Here is an 18,592-nt window from a genome sequence, read left to right on the forward strand (position 1 = left end):
AATAGTCACTTCCAAAATAAACCATCAATAAACATAATTTGCCCAAACAAAATATTACTCTCCAATTACAAGCACCTTCTCGAAATTTTAAGTCATCACTAATTACTCAAAATCAGCACACCTAATCATGAACTATCACTCCTATTTCCTCAATTATCTCTAGCTACCTTAACTAAATCAAAATTCTGCAACGACACCCATGATCATCAACAAAGAAGACGATATCAATCAATTGCAACCTTCCAAATTAAAAACAAGTATCATTATCTCAAAATACGCCAATCTCATCTAAGATAAAGAACATAGGGCTCGAATCCGTCCCGACCAACTAATAAAGCACCTATAACTCCTACCTAACAACTTACACTTTCAAGATCATCACCTAAATTCTGAATATCGTCTAATTTAGAGATAACTAAATTCACTATGAACCACGATTAAATTCACGATAACCTTAGTAAACCCTTCTTATAAACTCACTTATCTACTTCTATTCTCATAACCCTAATATTAGCACGACTATTTCCTTCAATTGCATACAAAATTAAATCTCAAGATAGGCCATGCTATTCAAACCTCCAATCCATCAAAACTATGGCAATACTCTCCTGACTTCTACTGCTTATTACCTTACGTACCTGTTTAGGCTAATCACCGTTGATTCCCAAACTTCCACTTTCAAGATTTCATTATCCATTACACATGGCGACTCAACAATCTCTCTTCTAGTTAAATAAAATGTATATAATTCTCCCAATTGGACACTCAAACTCCAAAGGAAAGTATAGCCTCAAAATTTAAATTCCTGTGTGACCTCAAGTCACAATTAATTCTTGAAGATAGTCTCAACAATAAATGCCAACCATCACTCCAATTGGTAACCCACTTCAACTGTACACTCCGATCAACTCACTAAGAACTCGAAGTTAAAATCTATTGAATTTAATACTATCACATCTAATCCACTTCAGTACTCACCAAAGCCACTTCTCTCAAGCCAAAAAGAGACTAGGATTTGTACTCTCCGAAATCCATACACCCTCACCACCACTATAAATAGATCTCATGTACCCTTAGCTAAGATCAATAATCATTCTAACGTATAAGTGATCCATCACTTATATTTCCAACATCCGTACCTTATCCTCAAAATAAACAAAATTTCATTTCCCAAAACCTACATCATCTATTATCCTCAATTCGGTATGAATCAATCTTAAAACTTGTCACTATAACCTCGAGCTATAACAATTATTGCCAACCCACATTCCATTGATTAACACGCTTCGACTGAACACTCCAATCGATTCACCACTATCACGTGTCAATCTCATACGTCCTTAGCCGAAACTAATAGTCATTCCAACGTACAAGTAATCCATTACTACTATTTCCATCATCTGGACTTATATCCGCAAATCAACATGAATCATTCCTATATCTGCTTAACTTATACCCTTAACATCAACAAATAGTTATCGCTTAAAGCTTTTTACTGAAAATGACCTTAAACTCGCTAATAATCCGTTCCCAAAAGTCTCTAGAACATAAGGTCTCAACTTCAATCAAATTCAATACCAACAATTAAACTATTGCTTCCAAAACCTCAATGGATCTATTTCTTCCGAACCGACAAAAATCATTTCCTAAAATCGATTACTACAACCTCGAGTTAACAATAGTCATTTTCTGAACTAAATCAATATCTACAATCCTCAAAGAAGTATATGAACTAAATCATTACCTTCCATTCTCAAAGAAATGTACCCCAGAAAAATTTCATATTATTAACTAAACTTTGATCAACCCCAGAAAAATGAGGAATCATTTCATGACTCTCGTGCACCTGAAATACAACCCATTTCTGAGTTTGCAACTACAAGAAGACATCACATGATAACACAGAATCAAGATGGAAAAAGAAGACCAAAGGTATATTTATCTATACGGCATCCTATACCAGTTTGTTTTACAATTGACCTTGTAACAACACACTTGGAACCCAAAAGTTTTAAACAAGTTGAAAAAGATCCAAAATGGCAAGAGGCCATGAAGTCTAAAATTGCTGCTCTTCATGAAAATAAAACTTATAATCTTGTTCCTCCATCTCCAAACATGAATTTAGTCACAAGCAAATGGGTCTTTAAAGTTAAAACAAAGGCTGATGGCTTAATAGAACACTACAAAGCAAGACTTGTAGCTCGCGGTTTCACACAACTTCAAGGTCTGGAATATGATGAAACATTTAGTCCAGTTGTTAGACCTGCCACAATCAGATTAGTTCTTCATCTGGCTTTATCTCAAGGGTGGCCTCTCAAGCAAAACTCGATGTTAGCAATGCTTTCCTACATGGTGAATTGCATGAAACAGTTTATTTAACTCAGCCACAAGGATTCATTGATCCTCAACATCTCAAGTATATTTGTAGGTTAAACAAAGCCTTGTATGGGCTTAAATAAGCCCCTCGTGCATGGTATCTTAAGTTTAGCAATTATCTTATGCAATTGGGTTTTCAAAGATGTCCATATGACAACTCATTATTTTTTCGGCATGAAAAGGCTGAGGTACTCATTCTTCTAATTTACGTGGTTGACATAATCCTCACAGGCAATTCCTTATCATCAATTGCTGAACTGATTCAAAAACTGTCAATAGCTTTTCACATGAAGGATCTCGGTAACCTCCATTATTTCCTCAGGGTACAAGTCAATCGCACAAGTGAAGATATGTATTTGCATCAATCTTGCTATCTACTGTCATTGCTACAAAGGTTTGGTTTAGATGGTGCCAAACTAGTGTCAACACCCCTGGCTTCAGGACAACAACTTTCGGCTCAAGAAGGAAGTCCTCTTGACAACCCCACATGCTATAATTAGATGGTGGGAACTCTCCAATGTCTCTTCATCACCAGGCCGGATGTGGCTTTTGTTGTTAACTTTGTTTCTAAGTTTATGCAAGCACCACGAGCTCCACATTTACAAGCTGTAAAACGAATTTTCAAGTACCTAAAAGGCATAATAAATCTTAGTCTCCAGTTCACAAAATCACCCATCTTTCCTCTACAAGGATACTGTGATGCAGACTGGGCGGGGTCAAAAGATGATATACATTCAACATCAGGTTTTGCCATTTACATGAGATCAACTTGCTATCGTGGGGGGTAAAGAAACAAAGCACGGTTGCTCGATCGACTGCCAAAGTAGAGTATCGAAGTCTCGCAACAACAACTGTCGAAATTCTTTGGTTCATGAATTTATTAAAGAATTTGGGATACAGGCTTTCGGCACCTACACTACACTCAGACAACATTAGTGCAATTAGCATGGCCAAAATTTAGTTTTTCATCAACGAATAAAGCACATCAAAATTGATATTCATTTCGTTCGTGAGAAAGTGGCCGCTGGAATTATTATTCTTGCACATGTTTCAGGTCAAGAACAAGTAGTTGACGTCTTCACAAAGCCATTATGCAGTCCACAATTCAGTTCCAATAGAGACAAGCTCTGCATCGGGCCAATAGTGACTTGAGCTTAAGGGGAAATGACTGAGATACAATCCCATAATTCACGCATTATATTTCTTCATAAACGGCTAGATCATTTTTGTTTTATTCTCTCCCTTATTCTCTCAATTTGTATATACATTTATTTCCGTTAGCAGCTTCTGTATGTTACTTAGCTGACTTTCATTCTTTCATTAATTGCATATTATAGTATGTAAAGTTATATAAATGGCAATACACAAGCCTAGCATATTCCGGGCGTTACAGAATTTACATCAGAGCTTGTTCTTCTTTGCAGCCCCAAAACATCCCTTTTTGAGTTTCATGCAAGATCATGCATCATGTGGGAATTTGAAAGGGAAAATTAGAAAAGTCTGCAACTTAACAATAATAGAAAAGGACTTTTACGGCCAGCCGAGTCTTGGTCTTCGTCGTCTTCTCGGAAACTCGCATAAGACTACAACTCAAAGAGGCGCCCAACATGCTTACATGGCTTCTGAAGACTCATGAGCTGTTATTTCACATCACGAGCTTTGTCATCTTAAATTAAAGAGGTAGGGGAAAACAAAAGTTGGAAACTTTGAATAAACCGTATTTTGAAGGCGGCTTTTGAGGGGATCTGATCTCTATCTCTCTCTCCACCTACCTACCTCTGAATGAGCAGAAAGTGACATGCATGAAACCAAAGGCCAAAGCTAGAACAGTAGAACTGCAGTCCAAAGAAGCCCAAGCTCGTGAAACCGGAATCCAGAAATTGATCTTGAGTTGACCTGACATGCAGGCTTGTATAAATTATCAAGATATATATATATATAAGAAATATTATTTTCATTATTCATTTTTTATCATGATCATTTTTTATAATATAATATTAAATGATAAATTTACGAATAAAATATAATAAATAATTTTTAATTTTCTAATATTACATCATAAAAAAAGAAAAAATAATGAGAATTTAAATGTTGACTAACATTACTTTATATATAATTAGAAAGGTGTTAGATAGGATCACGGCAGCTCATGTTCCACGTCTTCATTGACAACTAGCACACATTCGTTTGAACTCCATGAATTCCTGCCTTATGTTGGCGAGGACAACTTTTTTATATTACCTTAATTGTAATTATTAATATGACCAAGAATAACAAAATTTAAAAGAAAGAGAAATGCTGCGCGCATTGTATATGATTATTTAGTTATTAGCGAAAAATCCGAGAAGGCCGCCATTACTTGTTTGATACCCTTGATCATGATCTCAAACCATTCACATTATATGGAAGATAATATAGATTGTTTAAAAAAAAAAAATCATGGAACATATATATATAATAAGTTTTATTACGTATAAACAGAGTCGCGTATTAATCTGCATATTAATACTGATTCTTTTATATTTAAAATTTAAATCAATACTATTTTTAATAAAATTTACTTTTTGACTAATCATATTAAATTAAAATACATATTAATATATAGTTATAATTATAACTAAATTTTTCCATATATATATATATTAGAGAGAGAATTCATCTAAGCTCGTCCCAATATTATATATATTACTTTCTTCTCTTAGCAAGTAGAGCTTTAATTATTAGCATTTTGATCTCTCCCCCAATTATTTATTATATGCACCATACCCACGTGCCTTTTTATATTTCTATTTGCTAATATAGTATTATTTATTTAAAAAAATTTGGTAAAAAATTAAAAAAATTGGTTTTCAATTATTTTTGAATCTCACAACGTTGTGGTATCTAAGTTTCGAATTATTCTAATGACCTAAGACTACGACCAACCACTTCTTGTTAAAGTAATTAGCAAAAGCTCGGATTTGTCTGTCTCAAATCACACTTTCCGTAGAGTTTAAGAACTGTGATATCACAGATAATTTCATACATAATTATACAAACGTAATTTATAAAAAAAATATTAAAAATCTAATTAATAAAAAATGCGATTGATTCTATCAAGTATCTTTCCTTGTATTATAATTATCTTTAAGTTTTTTTTTCTCTAAAAAATAAATGATTCTTAAAAAAATGGGTTCAATTATTATTATTATTATTATTTTATAAAACAACAATATATATAGAGAATTGTTACATACACAAAAATAAATAATATAAAAATAAATTCATAAATTACTATAATTTTATTTGTTAAATTTATTTTATTATAAAAATAATTTTATAATTTCACATATCATATTATCATGATATAAATCGACAATTATGTTACAGCTGTGTTATCTGCAGTCGGTGGTCCATAAATTATATTTTTATTTCATAATTATAAATATATATATATATATAAATCAACAAGTTGTTAAAGATTTTAATCCTATCTTCCTGGTCACATACCGTAAGGCGAAAGGCTTCTAGAATTCGTTGCATTCATCTCAAAGAAGAGCTTCAGATTCTGAACATGAAAGTTCGATACCGACCACGGTGTGGGCAAATAATTGCCACGCTGTCCGGTCCCAGTTCCCCAAGAACGTACCCCACACAGTTCATGGCGATGGGCCGGAAAAAAAAATAATTGGTTAGGATATCAACATCGCAAGAAATGCCAAAACACGTGAATTGATTGTCAAGAGTTTACCGGCAGTAATTTTCTTCAAATGGCAATGCTTAGTAGATAGGATAAGTAAAAGAGTTGCGCGCTTTGAACCGATTAGCTTTTGGGTATTAACTATAAGAAGATAAGAGTCTTTGTTGGAAACAAAATCAATTCAAATTCTACAAGCTCTACATATAATCAGAAACAAACCGTTCCCGTATTGGATTAAATAAATAAATTACAGGTTTTTTGCTTGTAATTCCCAGAGATGAATTCCTCTGACGACACGGTCTCTTAAATATTTGGCAGCAAACGGAGTACGGAGGGTAGTCTTTCACGTCACCTGGGTTCTTCTATAATTTTCAATCAGGTATTTATATTTCAACAGCTGTGTTGCCAAAATAGAATATATTATACTTCCTTGAGTAACTGGGAATAGAAATTGTGTTTGAATTTGGGTTTTCGTATTGAGAGAATTATCAATTATGGGTCATCTTTATTCTTGCTCGGGAGTTGAAGTTTAAAGTTGGTGCGCATGGTTTTGTTTCCGTCCCATTTTGAGGTTCATTTATGCATTTCTGTATGTCTACTTTCTACACCGTTGAATTATTTTGTTTTTCGTTGAACTTTTGTCATTTCATGGATTTTTTGTCCGTATGTCGATGTGTTTCTTTGTGGGTTTTGAAAATTCTTCTTGTTCTGTGACGCATGAGTGATATTTTCGTTGAGGCTGGCATCTGGGTTTCAAAAATCAAGAAGGAACCTGTAGCTCGTTGTTTTGATTATTTGGCTGCTGCTTCGTGAAACTTCGTCTCTCTTGGTGTGCAGAATATCTTGGGTTTTTGAATTTCTTTTGTTCTATCATGATATTTGAGTAGGAGCAGTACTTTACAAATTTCACATCTGGGTTCTGGAAGTCAAGTATGTCATTGGGCAAATACTCTCTCTCTCTCTCTCTCTCTCTGAAATTTTTGTTTCTTTGAATGGTGTTGACATAATATTATTTCATGTCGCCGTATTTAAATTAGACTCGCAAGCTATCAAACTAGGGAACGGAGACCTACCGTTTAAAATTCTTGTTTTGGAACAGTTCGATGTGTATTGCTTCTGGGTTTTGTGGTGTTTGTCTCAGCCGTTCTGTATGCATGTTTTGTGTGTATTCTTTGTAAAATCTAATTTTTACATTAGATACCTATAGGGGTCATTTGGGGAAAAAAAAACATCCGTTTTATGCAATTGCAAAATTCTCCGATGTGCAGTTGTTAATCAACCTTAACTCTTAAGGATCTCGTATAGTGTTATAATATTCTGTATAAAAGTTTTTGTTTTGATCCATGGCTAGTTCTGCAGTTCTCTCATATTTTACTTCAAATTGTTACAGAGGATTTCTTCCTAACAAGAAGAGGCACGGTAATGGATAGAAGTGAAGTAGAAGTAGATGAGAATCTTACGCCACTACCTTCCTCATCTTCAGTTGTTGCAGTAGCTGTAGATGGAAAAAGAAAAAGCAAGCATATAGTACAATGGTCACTGGAGAAGTTTGTGCCTGAGGGAAATGTTATCTTCAAGCTGATACATGTCCGTGCAAGGATTAGTTCAGTTCCTACACCTAGTAAGCCATGTGCTTTAGTTTCTATGTTCAGAGGATGGGGAACTGTTACGTAGCATTTGAACACCTTTTCAGCTAACCGACATATGTAGAAACTTTAGTGGTATAAGAAATGTTCAGAAATCATTAACTGTACTTTTCAAAAAATCTGGAGGGTTTGACTGGTTTAAGTAGTCCTTGAAGTGTTCTTCTATCAATTAGCAAAACAGAAGTAATATTCTATCAGTTAATACTATCATCATGGCCAGGATTCCACTAGTTCCGTCTTCAAAAGGTTTCATATAATTTCTGGCACCTTGAAGATTATTAGCATGAGTGAGGTCCAGAGATCTCCATTTGAATCTTTGGATACTTGAGGAAAAAGAAAGGGAAATTGTTAACGTTCTTGTGAGAGATTTGAGGGATTTTGCTCCTTCTACTCTACTTTCTCAAGATGCAAACTGACCCACCCAATGTTTAACTTTCTCCAGTGCAAAATTCTGGAAAGATTACATTTGCCATTTTGTTATTGTAAGTTACAGAAAAGAATCAGTGGATGTCACCAAGTAGTTTTCTTCTGACTATCTGCATTGTTATTCCAGTGGGGAATTCGATTCCAATTTCACAAGTTCGGGAAGAAGTAGCAGCTGCTTACATAAAGGATATAGAGTGGCAGACAAGTGAAATGCTTCTTCCTTATAAGAAATTGTGTATACAGAAAAAGGTCAACATATATTGTGTTTCGAAATTTGATCTAGAATAGATCCAGGGATAGGATCTTAACTTGCTTTGCTCTCGTTACAGGTAGAAGTAGATGTTATAGTGATTGAATCAGATGATGTTGCAAATGCAATAGCAGAGGAGGTTGCTAAGCATGGTATCAACAAGCTTGTTATAGGAGCTTCATCTCATGGCTTGTTTACAAGGTATTTTACTTGGCATGGTTTACATCCTTTCAAGTATCAGATTTTCATTTTATAAGAATAGGTTGGAAATATCCCTCTAATTTCTTGTTTGTATATTTTCAAGCTCATTATTCATCTGCATCATGATTGCTCTTGCTGACAATATGTTTTTTAATATTATAGGAAACTTAAAGGTGTATCTTCGAGAATCGCAATACGTGCTCCAGAATTTTGTACAGTCTATGCTGTTTCAAAAGGGAAGTTGTCTTCTATACGCCCATCCAATATAGAAACAAATGGAAGCATTAGAGATGACAGTAGTGAGACAAGTTGTTCTACTACAAGTTCATCAAGCTACACTTTCAGTTCACAGACAGGTATATGCACTTTACATGAATTCTGAGCTACATCTGCCAATTAAAGAGTATGGTATATAACTTTTTTTCCCCGGGCTGTGGACTTCTTTGTTTCAGAAGGTTACTTACATTCATACACTCACCTAATTTTTTAATTTATCGATCAATTTATTTAATTTTGAGCATTCACCTAAGTTTGTTTCAATAATTAGAATAGCATGTCATCAGTTCTAACTGGGATTTGGGATGTCCTTGTCTCTCTATGGTAGAACTGAACTTTGGAAATTCATTACTATTGCATACATTTTAGTTTAACAAGTTTGATTCTCAGCTCCTAATCTATACAATGATGAATTAGCATATGAAATATGTGACACCTCTCTTCTGTTTTCTGGCATGCAGACCATGGTTTAGTTGCTCCGTACTCCCATTTTGATTCTCCTTCCCTACCAATGCAGCGATTTCAAGCTCTCACAACTATTAACCAGACGCTTCTTAAGACAAGAACAAGTTCAGTTGAAAGCAGTCATTCTAGATGCCAATCTTTGGATATCAGGGAAGGGAAGGATGATCTGAGTTCCTGTGCCACTAATGCAGATAGTGGACATGCACTGAGTCGGACCTCTAGTTGCAAAAGCTTTCCAACAGATAATCAGTCATGGATTTCTGATCAAGCTTCCACCTCAGACATGCTCACTGAGTATCTTTCATCTGAGAGCCAGGTAGCCTTTTCAAATTTCTTCTGAATTTACATGGTGCTTGTCACTGTTGACTAATAAAAAAAAAAATTATCTAAATCATTGAGCAAAAAAGCCCTTCAGCAAGGCCAAGTATAATTCCCTTCACATATAATCATATGTATATATATATATCGATTTTACCATACATTCCAAAGCTTATAAACACTCGTTTGTATTTCTGAAGTTTCACGTTGGTTTTTATTTATATGGGCAGGACAATTTTAATTTTGAGCTAGAAAAGCTAAGAATTGAACTCAGACATGCCCGTGGAATGTATGCAGTAGCTCAAAGCGAGACTAATGATGCCTCAATGAAGGTAAACGTTGGTTTTCTTTTATTGACCAAAAAATCCTTTAAACTGCGGTTTTTCTCTAAATTTTAGCTGGCTAAATACTAGAAAATGATTTTCCAAGATCTTGGATTTGGACCAAACTAGTTTCCAGACCCCATGCTATGCACGAGTATAATTGGAATTATTAAATAAAATAAGATAATATATATTTAAGTCAACATCCCTTGAACCATCATGCAACAAAGAGAACCTTTTAAGAGAATCACCAATGCTAACCTTGATCTCCAAAACTTAGTTGGGCGCCTTATACTTTTCTCCTCTTACTCTTCTTATGCTTGTGCATTAGTAATGTGTCAAAGTAATTATATTCATCGAAAATGATAAATTATAGAATTTTTTAACTTTTAAATTTAATAATGTTTACAAATCCATTGGTTACAAAAAAAGGGCGCAAGTTATGAAAACCAAAGACCTGTTAGGTTTTGTAATAAATTTTGTAACATTGGTTACAAAAAAAGGGCGCAAGTTATGAAAACCAAAGACCTGTTAGGTATTGTAATAAATTTTGTAACAAAATTTAAATGCTACATTAGTGTTTAATAAAACGGCATCTCCAGATTTTATCCAAAATCATGGGAGAGAAGATGGGAGATGTTGACGTGGATGAACAGAGAAAAAACTCATTAAAGACTACTGCTTCCATAATATGTATTGTAGCAGATTGGTGTATTATAGTAATAGATTTTTGTTTGTTACATTTGGCTGTCCATAATCTTCCCTTCCCTTCCTTCACCTTTCATCAAAGATTCAAATTGCGTCAACCAATGTGTTGACAACGTCTTTCGCATGCTTAAGGACCGGGCTCTCAGCGGTCTAGGTCTTCGGTCTCATACGCCTATAGTCACAAAGGGAGACGGTTGGCAAAGGGTGGCTCTAGGGTGGCCCAGGGAGCCTCCGTTGCCTAAGTCAGCGATAATCCTTGAGTGATATGAGAAAGTGGGAATTTTAGCAAGTAAACACTTAGTTCATAATTCTATCCCTTTACCTGATGGCTCGGGGTCCTTTTAAACCCAGCCCCCTGGGTCAGATGACCATACCATATGGCCTAGGTGGAGAGATGTCCTCTCGGAGTCCATTCCGCTATGCTTCCTTTAATGCGGTGTGGCCCTCTAGATAAAGTAATTAATGCGGTGTAATTTTCAAGTGAGTTCATTTAATGCGGCGTGATCTCTTGGTGTTGTTTTGCGATCCAGTCTAATGTTTAAGCATTGGAACGAAATATTTCGGTACCGGTACCATTTCGTGTACCGTTTCGGGATAGTCGATATATAAATAAATTATATATATAAATATATAAAAATTATATTTCAAAATAATAGTCTATATATGAATAAATTATACATGAATACATATGTGTATATAAATTATAAATCGTCTGGTATGAATTGGGGGTCAAAAAATGAGATTATAGCTTTAAAAAATGAAAATAAAAAAAGATAAAGGGCCAAAATACTGGCCTGTACGGGCCGAAATACAGGCCGGTACGGCTGGTATTTCAGCCGGTACGAAATAGGTACCATATCTGTACCGGCCTAGTGACTAGTACAGTACGGTACCAAAAACAATGGTCCAGTCCCCTCCTCTAGCGTGCTTCCCTCCCTTTCGCTGGTTTGGCCTTCCAAGCTCCCCACGTAATGTCCCATCCTGATCTGGATCTGTATGCCCGTCTTATGTGGGTCGCAGGTCCTAGTCGCAATGTTTTGAATTCCGTTCCATTCCGGCCGGAATGGCCGGAATTTACCATTTCGGTGTAGTGTCCAGTACACTCTACCACCCCATTCTGTTTCGCTTCAAATTCTAGTCATTTCGGTCTCGTTTCAGCTATTCCTGTCAAATTCCGGCCATTGCGGCTGGAATTGAGCATTTCGGTCTCCATTCCGTTTCGGACAGTTTTTGTAATTTTCTTATACTTAGATGGCATTTTTATAAATTTTAAATCCAAATGGTATTTAATTCATTCTAAAATATAAAATATATTTATATATATTTTTTTATAATTTTAAATATGTCCCCACATTCTCTATTTTTAAAGTATTATTATTTTTAATAATTTACCTATTCTTTAATTTTTTTTTTCTTTATTTTTGTGTCTGAACTCAAGTTTGTGATTTTTTTCAATATATATTCATTTTATAAATCTTCAATTCTTCTATATATATACACATATACATGATACACTTACATATATATGTATTTATTTTATTAGTTGTTAGTTTATATATACATGTAAATATTCATATATAATATATAATTAATCCCGAAACGGAACACCGAAACGTACTGGTACCGAAATATTCCGTTCCAGTACCTCAACCGGAATGGTCTTCGGAACGGATTTCAAAACTTTGCCTAGTCGGGTCACTAAGGGAAACTGTGGGCTTGGACTCGGCCTTTCTAGCCCCCTGGGGTGTGGGGGATCCTTCTGATGCCTAATCTGGGCTGGTCCTCATGGGCCTGGGATCCTGGGAAAAATACCCCAACACAATGTATGTGCAAAAGCATAGAAAATAGATTTTGAAAATGTTCAGCTTTGCCTTTTTAGTTTTCTAGCCAGAATCTCCCCAGTCTTTATTCATACTACTTCTGCATAGTGAGAAAGGACTCATGTAGGCGACTCCAATTAGGAAGGATTGAGAATTAAATAAGTTAGGCTGATCACATGCAAGGCCAATAATCATCTGAAATAAAAAATGATACAAAAATCTGGAATCTAACTCTTGCCAGGACCTCCATCATATAAGCGTTGACAGCCCTTTTAATTCTTTTTTCTTGTAATTCTAAAATTTTCAAATTGGTTACATAAATTGCCGATCTTAGCTTTTCCTCTTGGAGGCTTGCAGTTCTCTTATTGATAGATTGAGCGATTATACACATGACTAATGCTTCCAACTGGTTGTTTGCATCAATTTCTACCTATTGTTGTACCTATTGTGCCTTATTCTCCTGATGGTTAATTGGCTAATGTAAATGCTATATGTTCTGGTACAACATTCGTGAGTGGACTAAGTCTGTCCTCTGGGTATTTTTGATTAGCTTCTCTCCTAATTCTCTTTTCTTCAGCTCTCCATTGGACTTTTCAAATGAAGTAACATGCAATTGTATTTCTTTGATCAGTTGAACAATCTCAATAAATGCCGCTTGGAGGAAGCAATGAAGCTTAAGGAGATCAATCTCAAAGAGGAGATGGCCAAGGAATTAGCAAGAAAAGAGAAAGAGAGGTATGAAGCTGCGAAAAGAGAAGTCACACAAGTGAGAGAATCTGCTGAAAGAGAAGCATCCCAACGAAAAGAAGCAGAGATGAAGGCTATTCATGATGCTAAAGAGAAAGAGAAGCTCGAGAATGCTCTTGTGGGGCCAGTGCAACAATACCGAAAGTTCACATGGGAGGAGATTGAGTCTGCCACCTCATTCTTTTCTGAAGATCTTAAAATAGGAATGGGGGCATATGGATCAGTTTATAAATGTAGTTTGCATCATACAGCTGCAGCAGTGAAAGTTCTTCACTCTAAAGAGAATCACAAGACTAAGCAATTTCAGCAGGAGGTATAACAAAATTGTTGGTAAAGTGTAAACATATAATTTGTTAGTCATGCATGCACGGGTGCACATACACATGCATGCACATATATATCGGTATATGCGTACTAAAAGTGCACATTAAGATATTTATGTTATCAATTCTTTCTATGTGCTCTATCATTATGAGTGCTCCTCATGGCTTTAAAGGGGATATTCTGTCTATTCCATGTTACTGTAGATAAGTTGCATAGCCTTTCATGAAGTTAAGATGTTATTCTTAAGGTTTTGCTCAATGGATAAGAATAGCATCTTCAAGATTAATTTTTATACAGAAACGTGCTTATATAAAGTGTGACGTTTTAGCCTTTGATTAACCTTCCCACTTTTACAATTCAGTTGGTTTCCAGTTTATAAGATGCTACCACTTCAACCAGTAATAAAACTGAATAAAGGCAACTTACCTACTGCTTTGCTTTTCATATCTTGTGATTAGCTATTATTTTGACAGGACAAACTGAGAAAAGAGGGAATGTAAAGTTAACCTAACTAAAATATTGACTGAATACTTGCATATGTTTTCTATTGGCTTTCAGCTTAAAATCTTGAGCGAAATTCGTCATCCACATTTACTTCTCCTTCTTGGAGCATGTCTAGATCATGGTTGCCTTGTGTACGAGTACATGGAGTGTGGTAGCCTGGAGGACAGGTTGCTAAGGAAATGTGGTACAACCCCTATCCCTTGGTTTGAGAGGTTCAGAATAGCTTGGGAAGTAGCCTCAGCCCTTGCCTTTCTTCACAATGCCAAGCCAAAACCAGTTATCCATCGTGATCTGAAACCGGCAAACATTTTGCTTGATCACAACCTTGTAAGCAAGATTGGTGATGTTGGCCTTTCTACGATTGTTCATACAGATCCTTCTTCTATGTCTACTTTATACAAGGACACGGGGCCTGTTGGGACACTTTGCTACATAGATCCTGAGTATCAAAGGACTGGTTTAATCTCTCCAAAGTCCGATGTTTATGCTTTTGGGATGGTGATTTTGCAGTTGCTGACTGCAAAACCAGCAATAGCACTGACCCATGTTGTGGAAACTGCTTTGAGTGATGGACTTTTATCAGAGATTTTGGACCAAGAGGCTGGTAATTGGCCAGTTGAGGAGACAAAGGAATTGGCTGAACTTGGACTGAGCTGTGCTGAGCTTCGGCGCAGAGACAGGCCTGATTTGAAAGATAAAGTACTTCCTGCACTGGAGAGATTGAAGGAGGCTGGTGATAGGGCTCGAGGTTTGATTTCTAGAGTTCAATTTGCACCTCCAAGCCACTTCATCTGCCCAATTCTGAAGGTATGTTTGGCAATTTTATAGCTCCTACTGGGGTAAATTAATATGCTAATGTTTTGGTGAACTGAAAAGTTAGGCAGCATACTGTCACCATTTATACCGAATCTGGAAGCCATCTAGATGTTAATACACAAACACACAAATGCACCTGCACACACGCACACGTACAATATGTATTGAAAGATGCATTTATGCAGCAATTATAGAACCTCTTATCGGATGTTTACTGGGTCATGCATATGTCTGGATGGGCTTATATTTGTTAAAAATCTTTCCCTCCCCCATGCCTACTTCTATTTTACGTTCCCTTTTGAGATTTACTTCATTTTTCATTTTTCATTTTTCTTTTCTGTTTTTCCAATTCAAATTGGGACATAGATGATCTTTTTATGTTTTTCATTTTTAGACCAGCATATAGCTGCGATTACATTTGGATATTGCTTTTCACCATCTTCATGCAGGGAAGTCCCCTTACAATAATTGTCACTGGGGTGTGTTTTTGTTGCAGGATGTGATGTATGACCCTTGTGTCGCCGCAGATGGTTACACTTATGACCGCAGAGCAATAGAGCTATGGCTTGAAGTGAACAACAAATCGCCAATGACAAATATGCCATTGCCTCATAAGAATCTGATCCCCAATTACACTCTTTTATCTGCGATCATGGAGTATAAGTCCAGAGGCCAATGACATTCTCTATTGGTTTTTCAGAATAACACTGAAATTTGTTCCTGGGAGTCCCGTGACCAATGACATCTGCCTTTCTTTATAGTTGTGCAAGTTCTTAAGCATTGAATGAAGTATTTGCTGGCACAAGATTGTTCTCATGGGTTCAGGAAAGTGATCAGGATAACGCCTACGATTGTTTCTTGCAGATTCCTTGATTGAAAAATCACTTGTATTTATAACCAAAAGCAATGAAAGATGAAAATGAAAACCGAGATGTTAGTGTTTTCCCTTGTAGATGCTACTTTTGTATTTGGCGACTCTGTTTTTGACCGCATATCGTCTCAGATGTGAAAGATATTAATGAAAAGAAGCATGGTTGAATATAATTTCGCAGTGTACAGCATTAATTTATTGATGTCTGAATAGTTCTTATATAATGATATTCTGCACTGCATGTTTCAAAAGGAACTATCCTCTCTTTATGTGACGATTTCAACTCAAGTTTTCAAAAAACAGAGCACTGGAGAAGACGAGAAGAACTTATTTCATTAATCTGAAACTGTACATGCGTTGGGTTAAGTATTTATACATTGAGTAAAAATTTAACCCAAGGTTAAAGACTATTAAACCAACTAACCAACTTAATTGGTTTAAGACACAAATGTAATTACATGTACCTACTTTATTAAACGGACTAACAGAAAACAAAATAAAATGAAATGAAAATTTTACAATTTACATTATTTACAATAGTCTCCCTCAAGATGAATGGTATATATTGTGAACATTTAGCTTGGACAGCAATGAATAAAATGGAGCAAATCCGAGAGGCTTGGTGAACAAATCTGCAAGTTGATGGGATGAGGTAACATGTAGAGTCTTGAGTAGTCCAACTTGTATCTTTTCTCTGATTAAATGACAATCCAACTCTATATGCTTTGTTCTCTCACGGAAAACAGGATTAGCAGCAATATGTAGGGCAGCTTGATTGTCACAAAATAATAGAGAAGGTGGAGAATGATTTTGACCAAAATCATTAAGTAAAGATCTTAGCCAAGTCAACTCACAAACTGTATAGGCCATGGACCTATATTCAGCCTCTGTAGAGGATCGAGAAACATTGGTTTGTTTCTTGAATTTTCAAGAAATTAATGATTCTCCAAGAAATATACAAAAACCAGAAATAGATCTCCTTGTATCAGGGCAACTTGCCCAATCAGAATCAGCAAAAGCCTTCAAATGGATTTGAGAACTAGCTGATAAAAACAATCCCTGACCAGGTGCCAATTTGATGTATTTAACAATCCTAAGTGCAGCTTGCATGTGAGGCACCCTAGGAGCATCTAAAAACTGACTCAAGTAGTGCACAGAATAGGTGATATCTGGCCTAGTATGAGTAAGATATAGCAACCTGCCTATAAGTCTTCTATAGGCAGTTACATCTTCAAATAAATCATCATATGATTTGGATAACTTGCAATGAGAATCCATGGGAAAATTTGATGGTTTGGCAGATAACAATCCTATATCAGAAATCAGTTCTAAGGCATACTTCCTCTGACAAACAGAGATCCCTTTCTTGGCTCTTGCAATCTCCATTCCTAAGAAATATTTCATAAGACCTAAATCCTTCAATTTAAAATGAGAACTTAAAGCATCTTTTGTCTGCTGAACAGCAGAAAAATCACTGCTTGCCAAGAGAATGTCATCGACATACACCAAAAGTGCAACAAAAAATTCATTTGTTTTCTTAGTAAACAAAGAATAATCTGATTTAGATTGTACAAAACCTAAATCAAGTAGAGCTGTAGTGAACTTAGAATTCCACTGCCTAGAAGCTTGTTTCAATCCGTACAAGAATTTCTACAATTTACAAACCCTTGTGTCCCCCTTCTTAAGATAACCCGATGGAGGTTTCATATAAATTGTCTCATCCAATTCACCATATAAAAAGGCATTGTTCACATCTAAATGCACCAAAGACCAATCATAAATTGCTGCCAGGGATAAGAAAACTTTCACTGTCACCATCTTCGCAATAGGAGAAAAGGTTTCTAAGTAGTCTAGGCCTTCCCTTTGAGTATACCCTTTAGCAACTAATCTAGCCTTATGCCTCTCAATAGAACCATCAACATTGAACTTAGTTTTATAAACCCACTTGCAACCTATGGAAGATTTATTTGGTGGGAGATCAGTTAGTGTCCAGGTATGATTGGATTCTAAGGCATTTAGTTCAAGGGTCATTGCATCTCTCCAATGAGAATGCTTTATGGCTTGATGGTAAAATTTAGGTTCTTGATGAGATGAAATGGCAATGCTAAAGGCTTTATGAATTGGAGACAAATGCTTATAAGATAAAAATTTAGAAATGTTGTATTTATTACCTGAAATTGTATCAGTTGAAGTAGGAGACGATGTGGGAGAAGTAGAAACTGCTGAAGATGCTAGATTGCAATGATATTGTTGCAAATAGTTGGGAGTTTTATGCATTCGGGTTGACTTTCGAAGAGGAGGAAACTGATTTATATCATGCAAAGGAATGGAAGGCACAGAAGGAATAGAATCTGAACTGGATGAAATATCTGTCTCGGGTTTACATTCTGTGATAGGATTGGGTAAAACCAACTGAGATGGCAAAGAAGATGATGGAGAAGAAAATGAAACCTGAAAATGGAATATGGTTTCATGAAACACAACATCCTTGAAACAAAAAAGGTATGAGACTGCAAATCATACAACTTATACCCTTTTGTTCTGAAAGGATAACCAACAAATATACATTGTCTAGCTCTAGGAGAGAACTTAGATCAATTATTACTCAACGTGGAAGCATAACACAAACATCCAAAAACTTTGAAATGATTGTAGGAAGGATAAGCAGCAAAAAGAATTTGATGTGGTGAATTGTTGTTTAGAATCTGAGAAGGAATATGATTGATAATATGTGCTGCTGTTAAGATACATTCTCCCCAAAAATTTAAGGGAACATTGGATTGGAATTTTAGAGATCTTGCTACATTTAAGAGGTGTTGATGTTTCCTCTCAACAATAGAAT

At 35.6% G+C, this 18,592-nt stretch overlaps 1 protein-coding gene across 7 annotated transcripts; it reads left to right on the top strand.

The window, feature by feature from the left end:
• Positions 1-6,181: 6,181 nt before the first annotated feature.
• On the top strand, positions 6,182-15,923 carry LOC122318608 (U-box domain-containing protein 35). 7 transcript variants are annotated; one of them, XM_043136135.1, is made up of 10 exons: positions 6,182-6,434; positions 7,446-7,658; positions 8,255-8,376; positions 8,457-8,578; positions 8,741-8,934; positions 9,316-9,635; positions 9,868-9,969; positions 13,120-13,548; positions 14,118-14,870; positions 15,376-15,923. In XM_043136135.1, the coding sequence occupies exons 2-10, from the start codon at positions 7,478-7,480 to the stop codon at positions 15,556-15,558; spliced, it is 2,406 nt and encodes an 801-aa protein (XP_042992069.1). In that variant the 5' UTR covers positions 6,182-6,434; positions 7,446-7,477; the 3' UTR covers positions 15,559-15,923. The 7 variants fall into 7 exon arrangements, with proteins under 7 accessions (XP_042992069.1, XP_042992062.1, XP_042992064.1 ...); XM_043136128.1 differs by having other exon boundaries at positions 6,183-6,434; positions 7,446-7,676; XM_043136130.1 differs by lacking the exon at positions 6,182-6,434 and adding an exon at positions 6,471-6,626 and having other exon boundaries at positions 7,446-7,676.
• Positions 15,924-18,592: the final 2,669 nt, after the last annotated feature.

The sequence above is a fragment of the Carya illinoinensis genome, chromosome 8 (genome assembly GCF_018687715.1).
Source record: "Carya illinoinensis cultivar Pawnee chromosome 8, C.illinoinensisPawnee_v1, whole genome shotgun sequence".
NCBI classification, from domain to species: domain Eukaryota; kingdom Viridiplantae; phylum Streptophyta; class Magnoliopsida; order Fagales; family Juglandaceae; genus Carya; species Carya illinoinensis.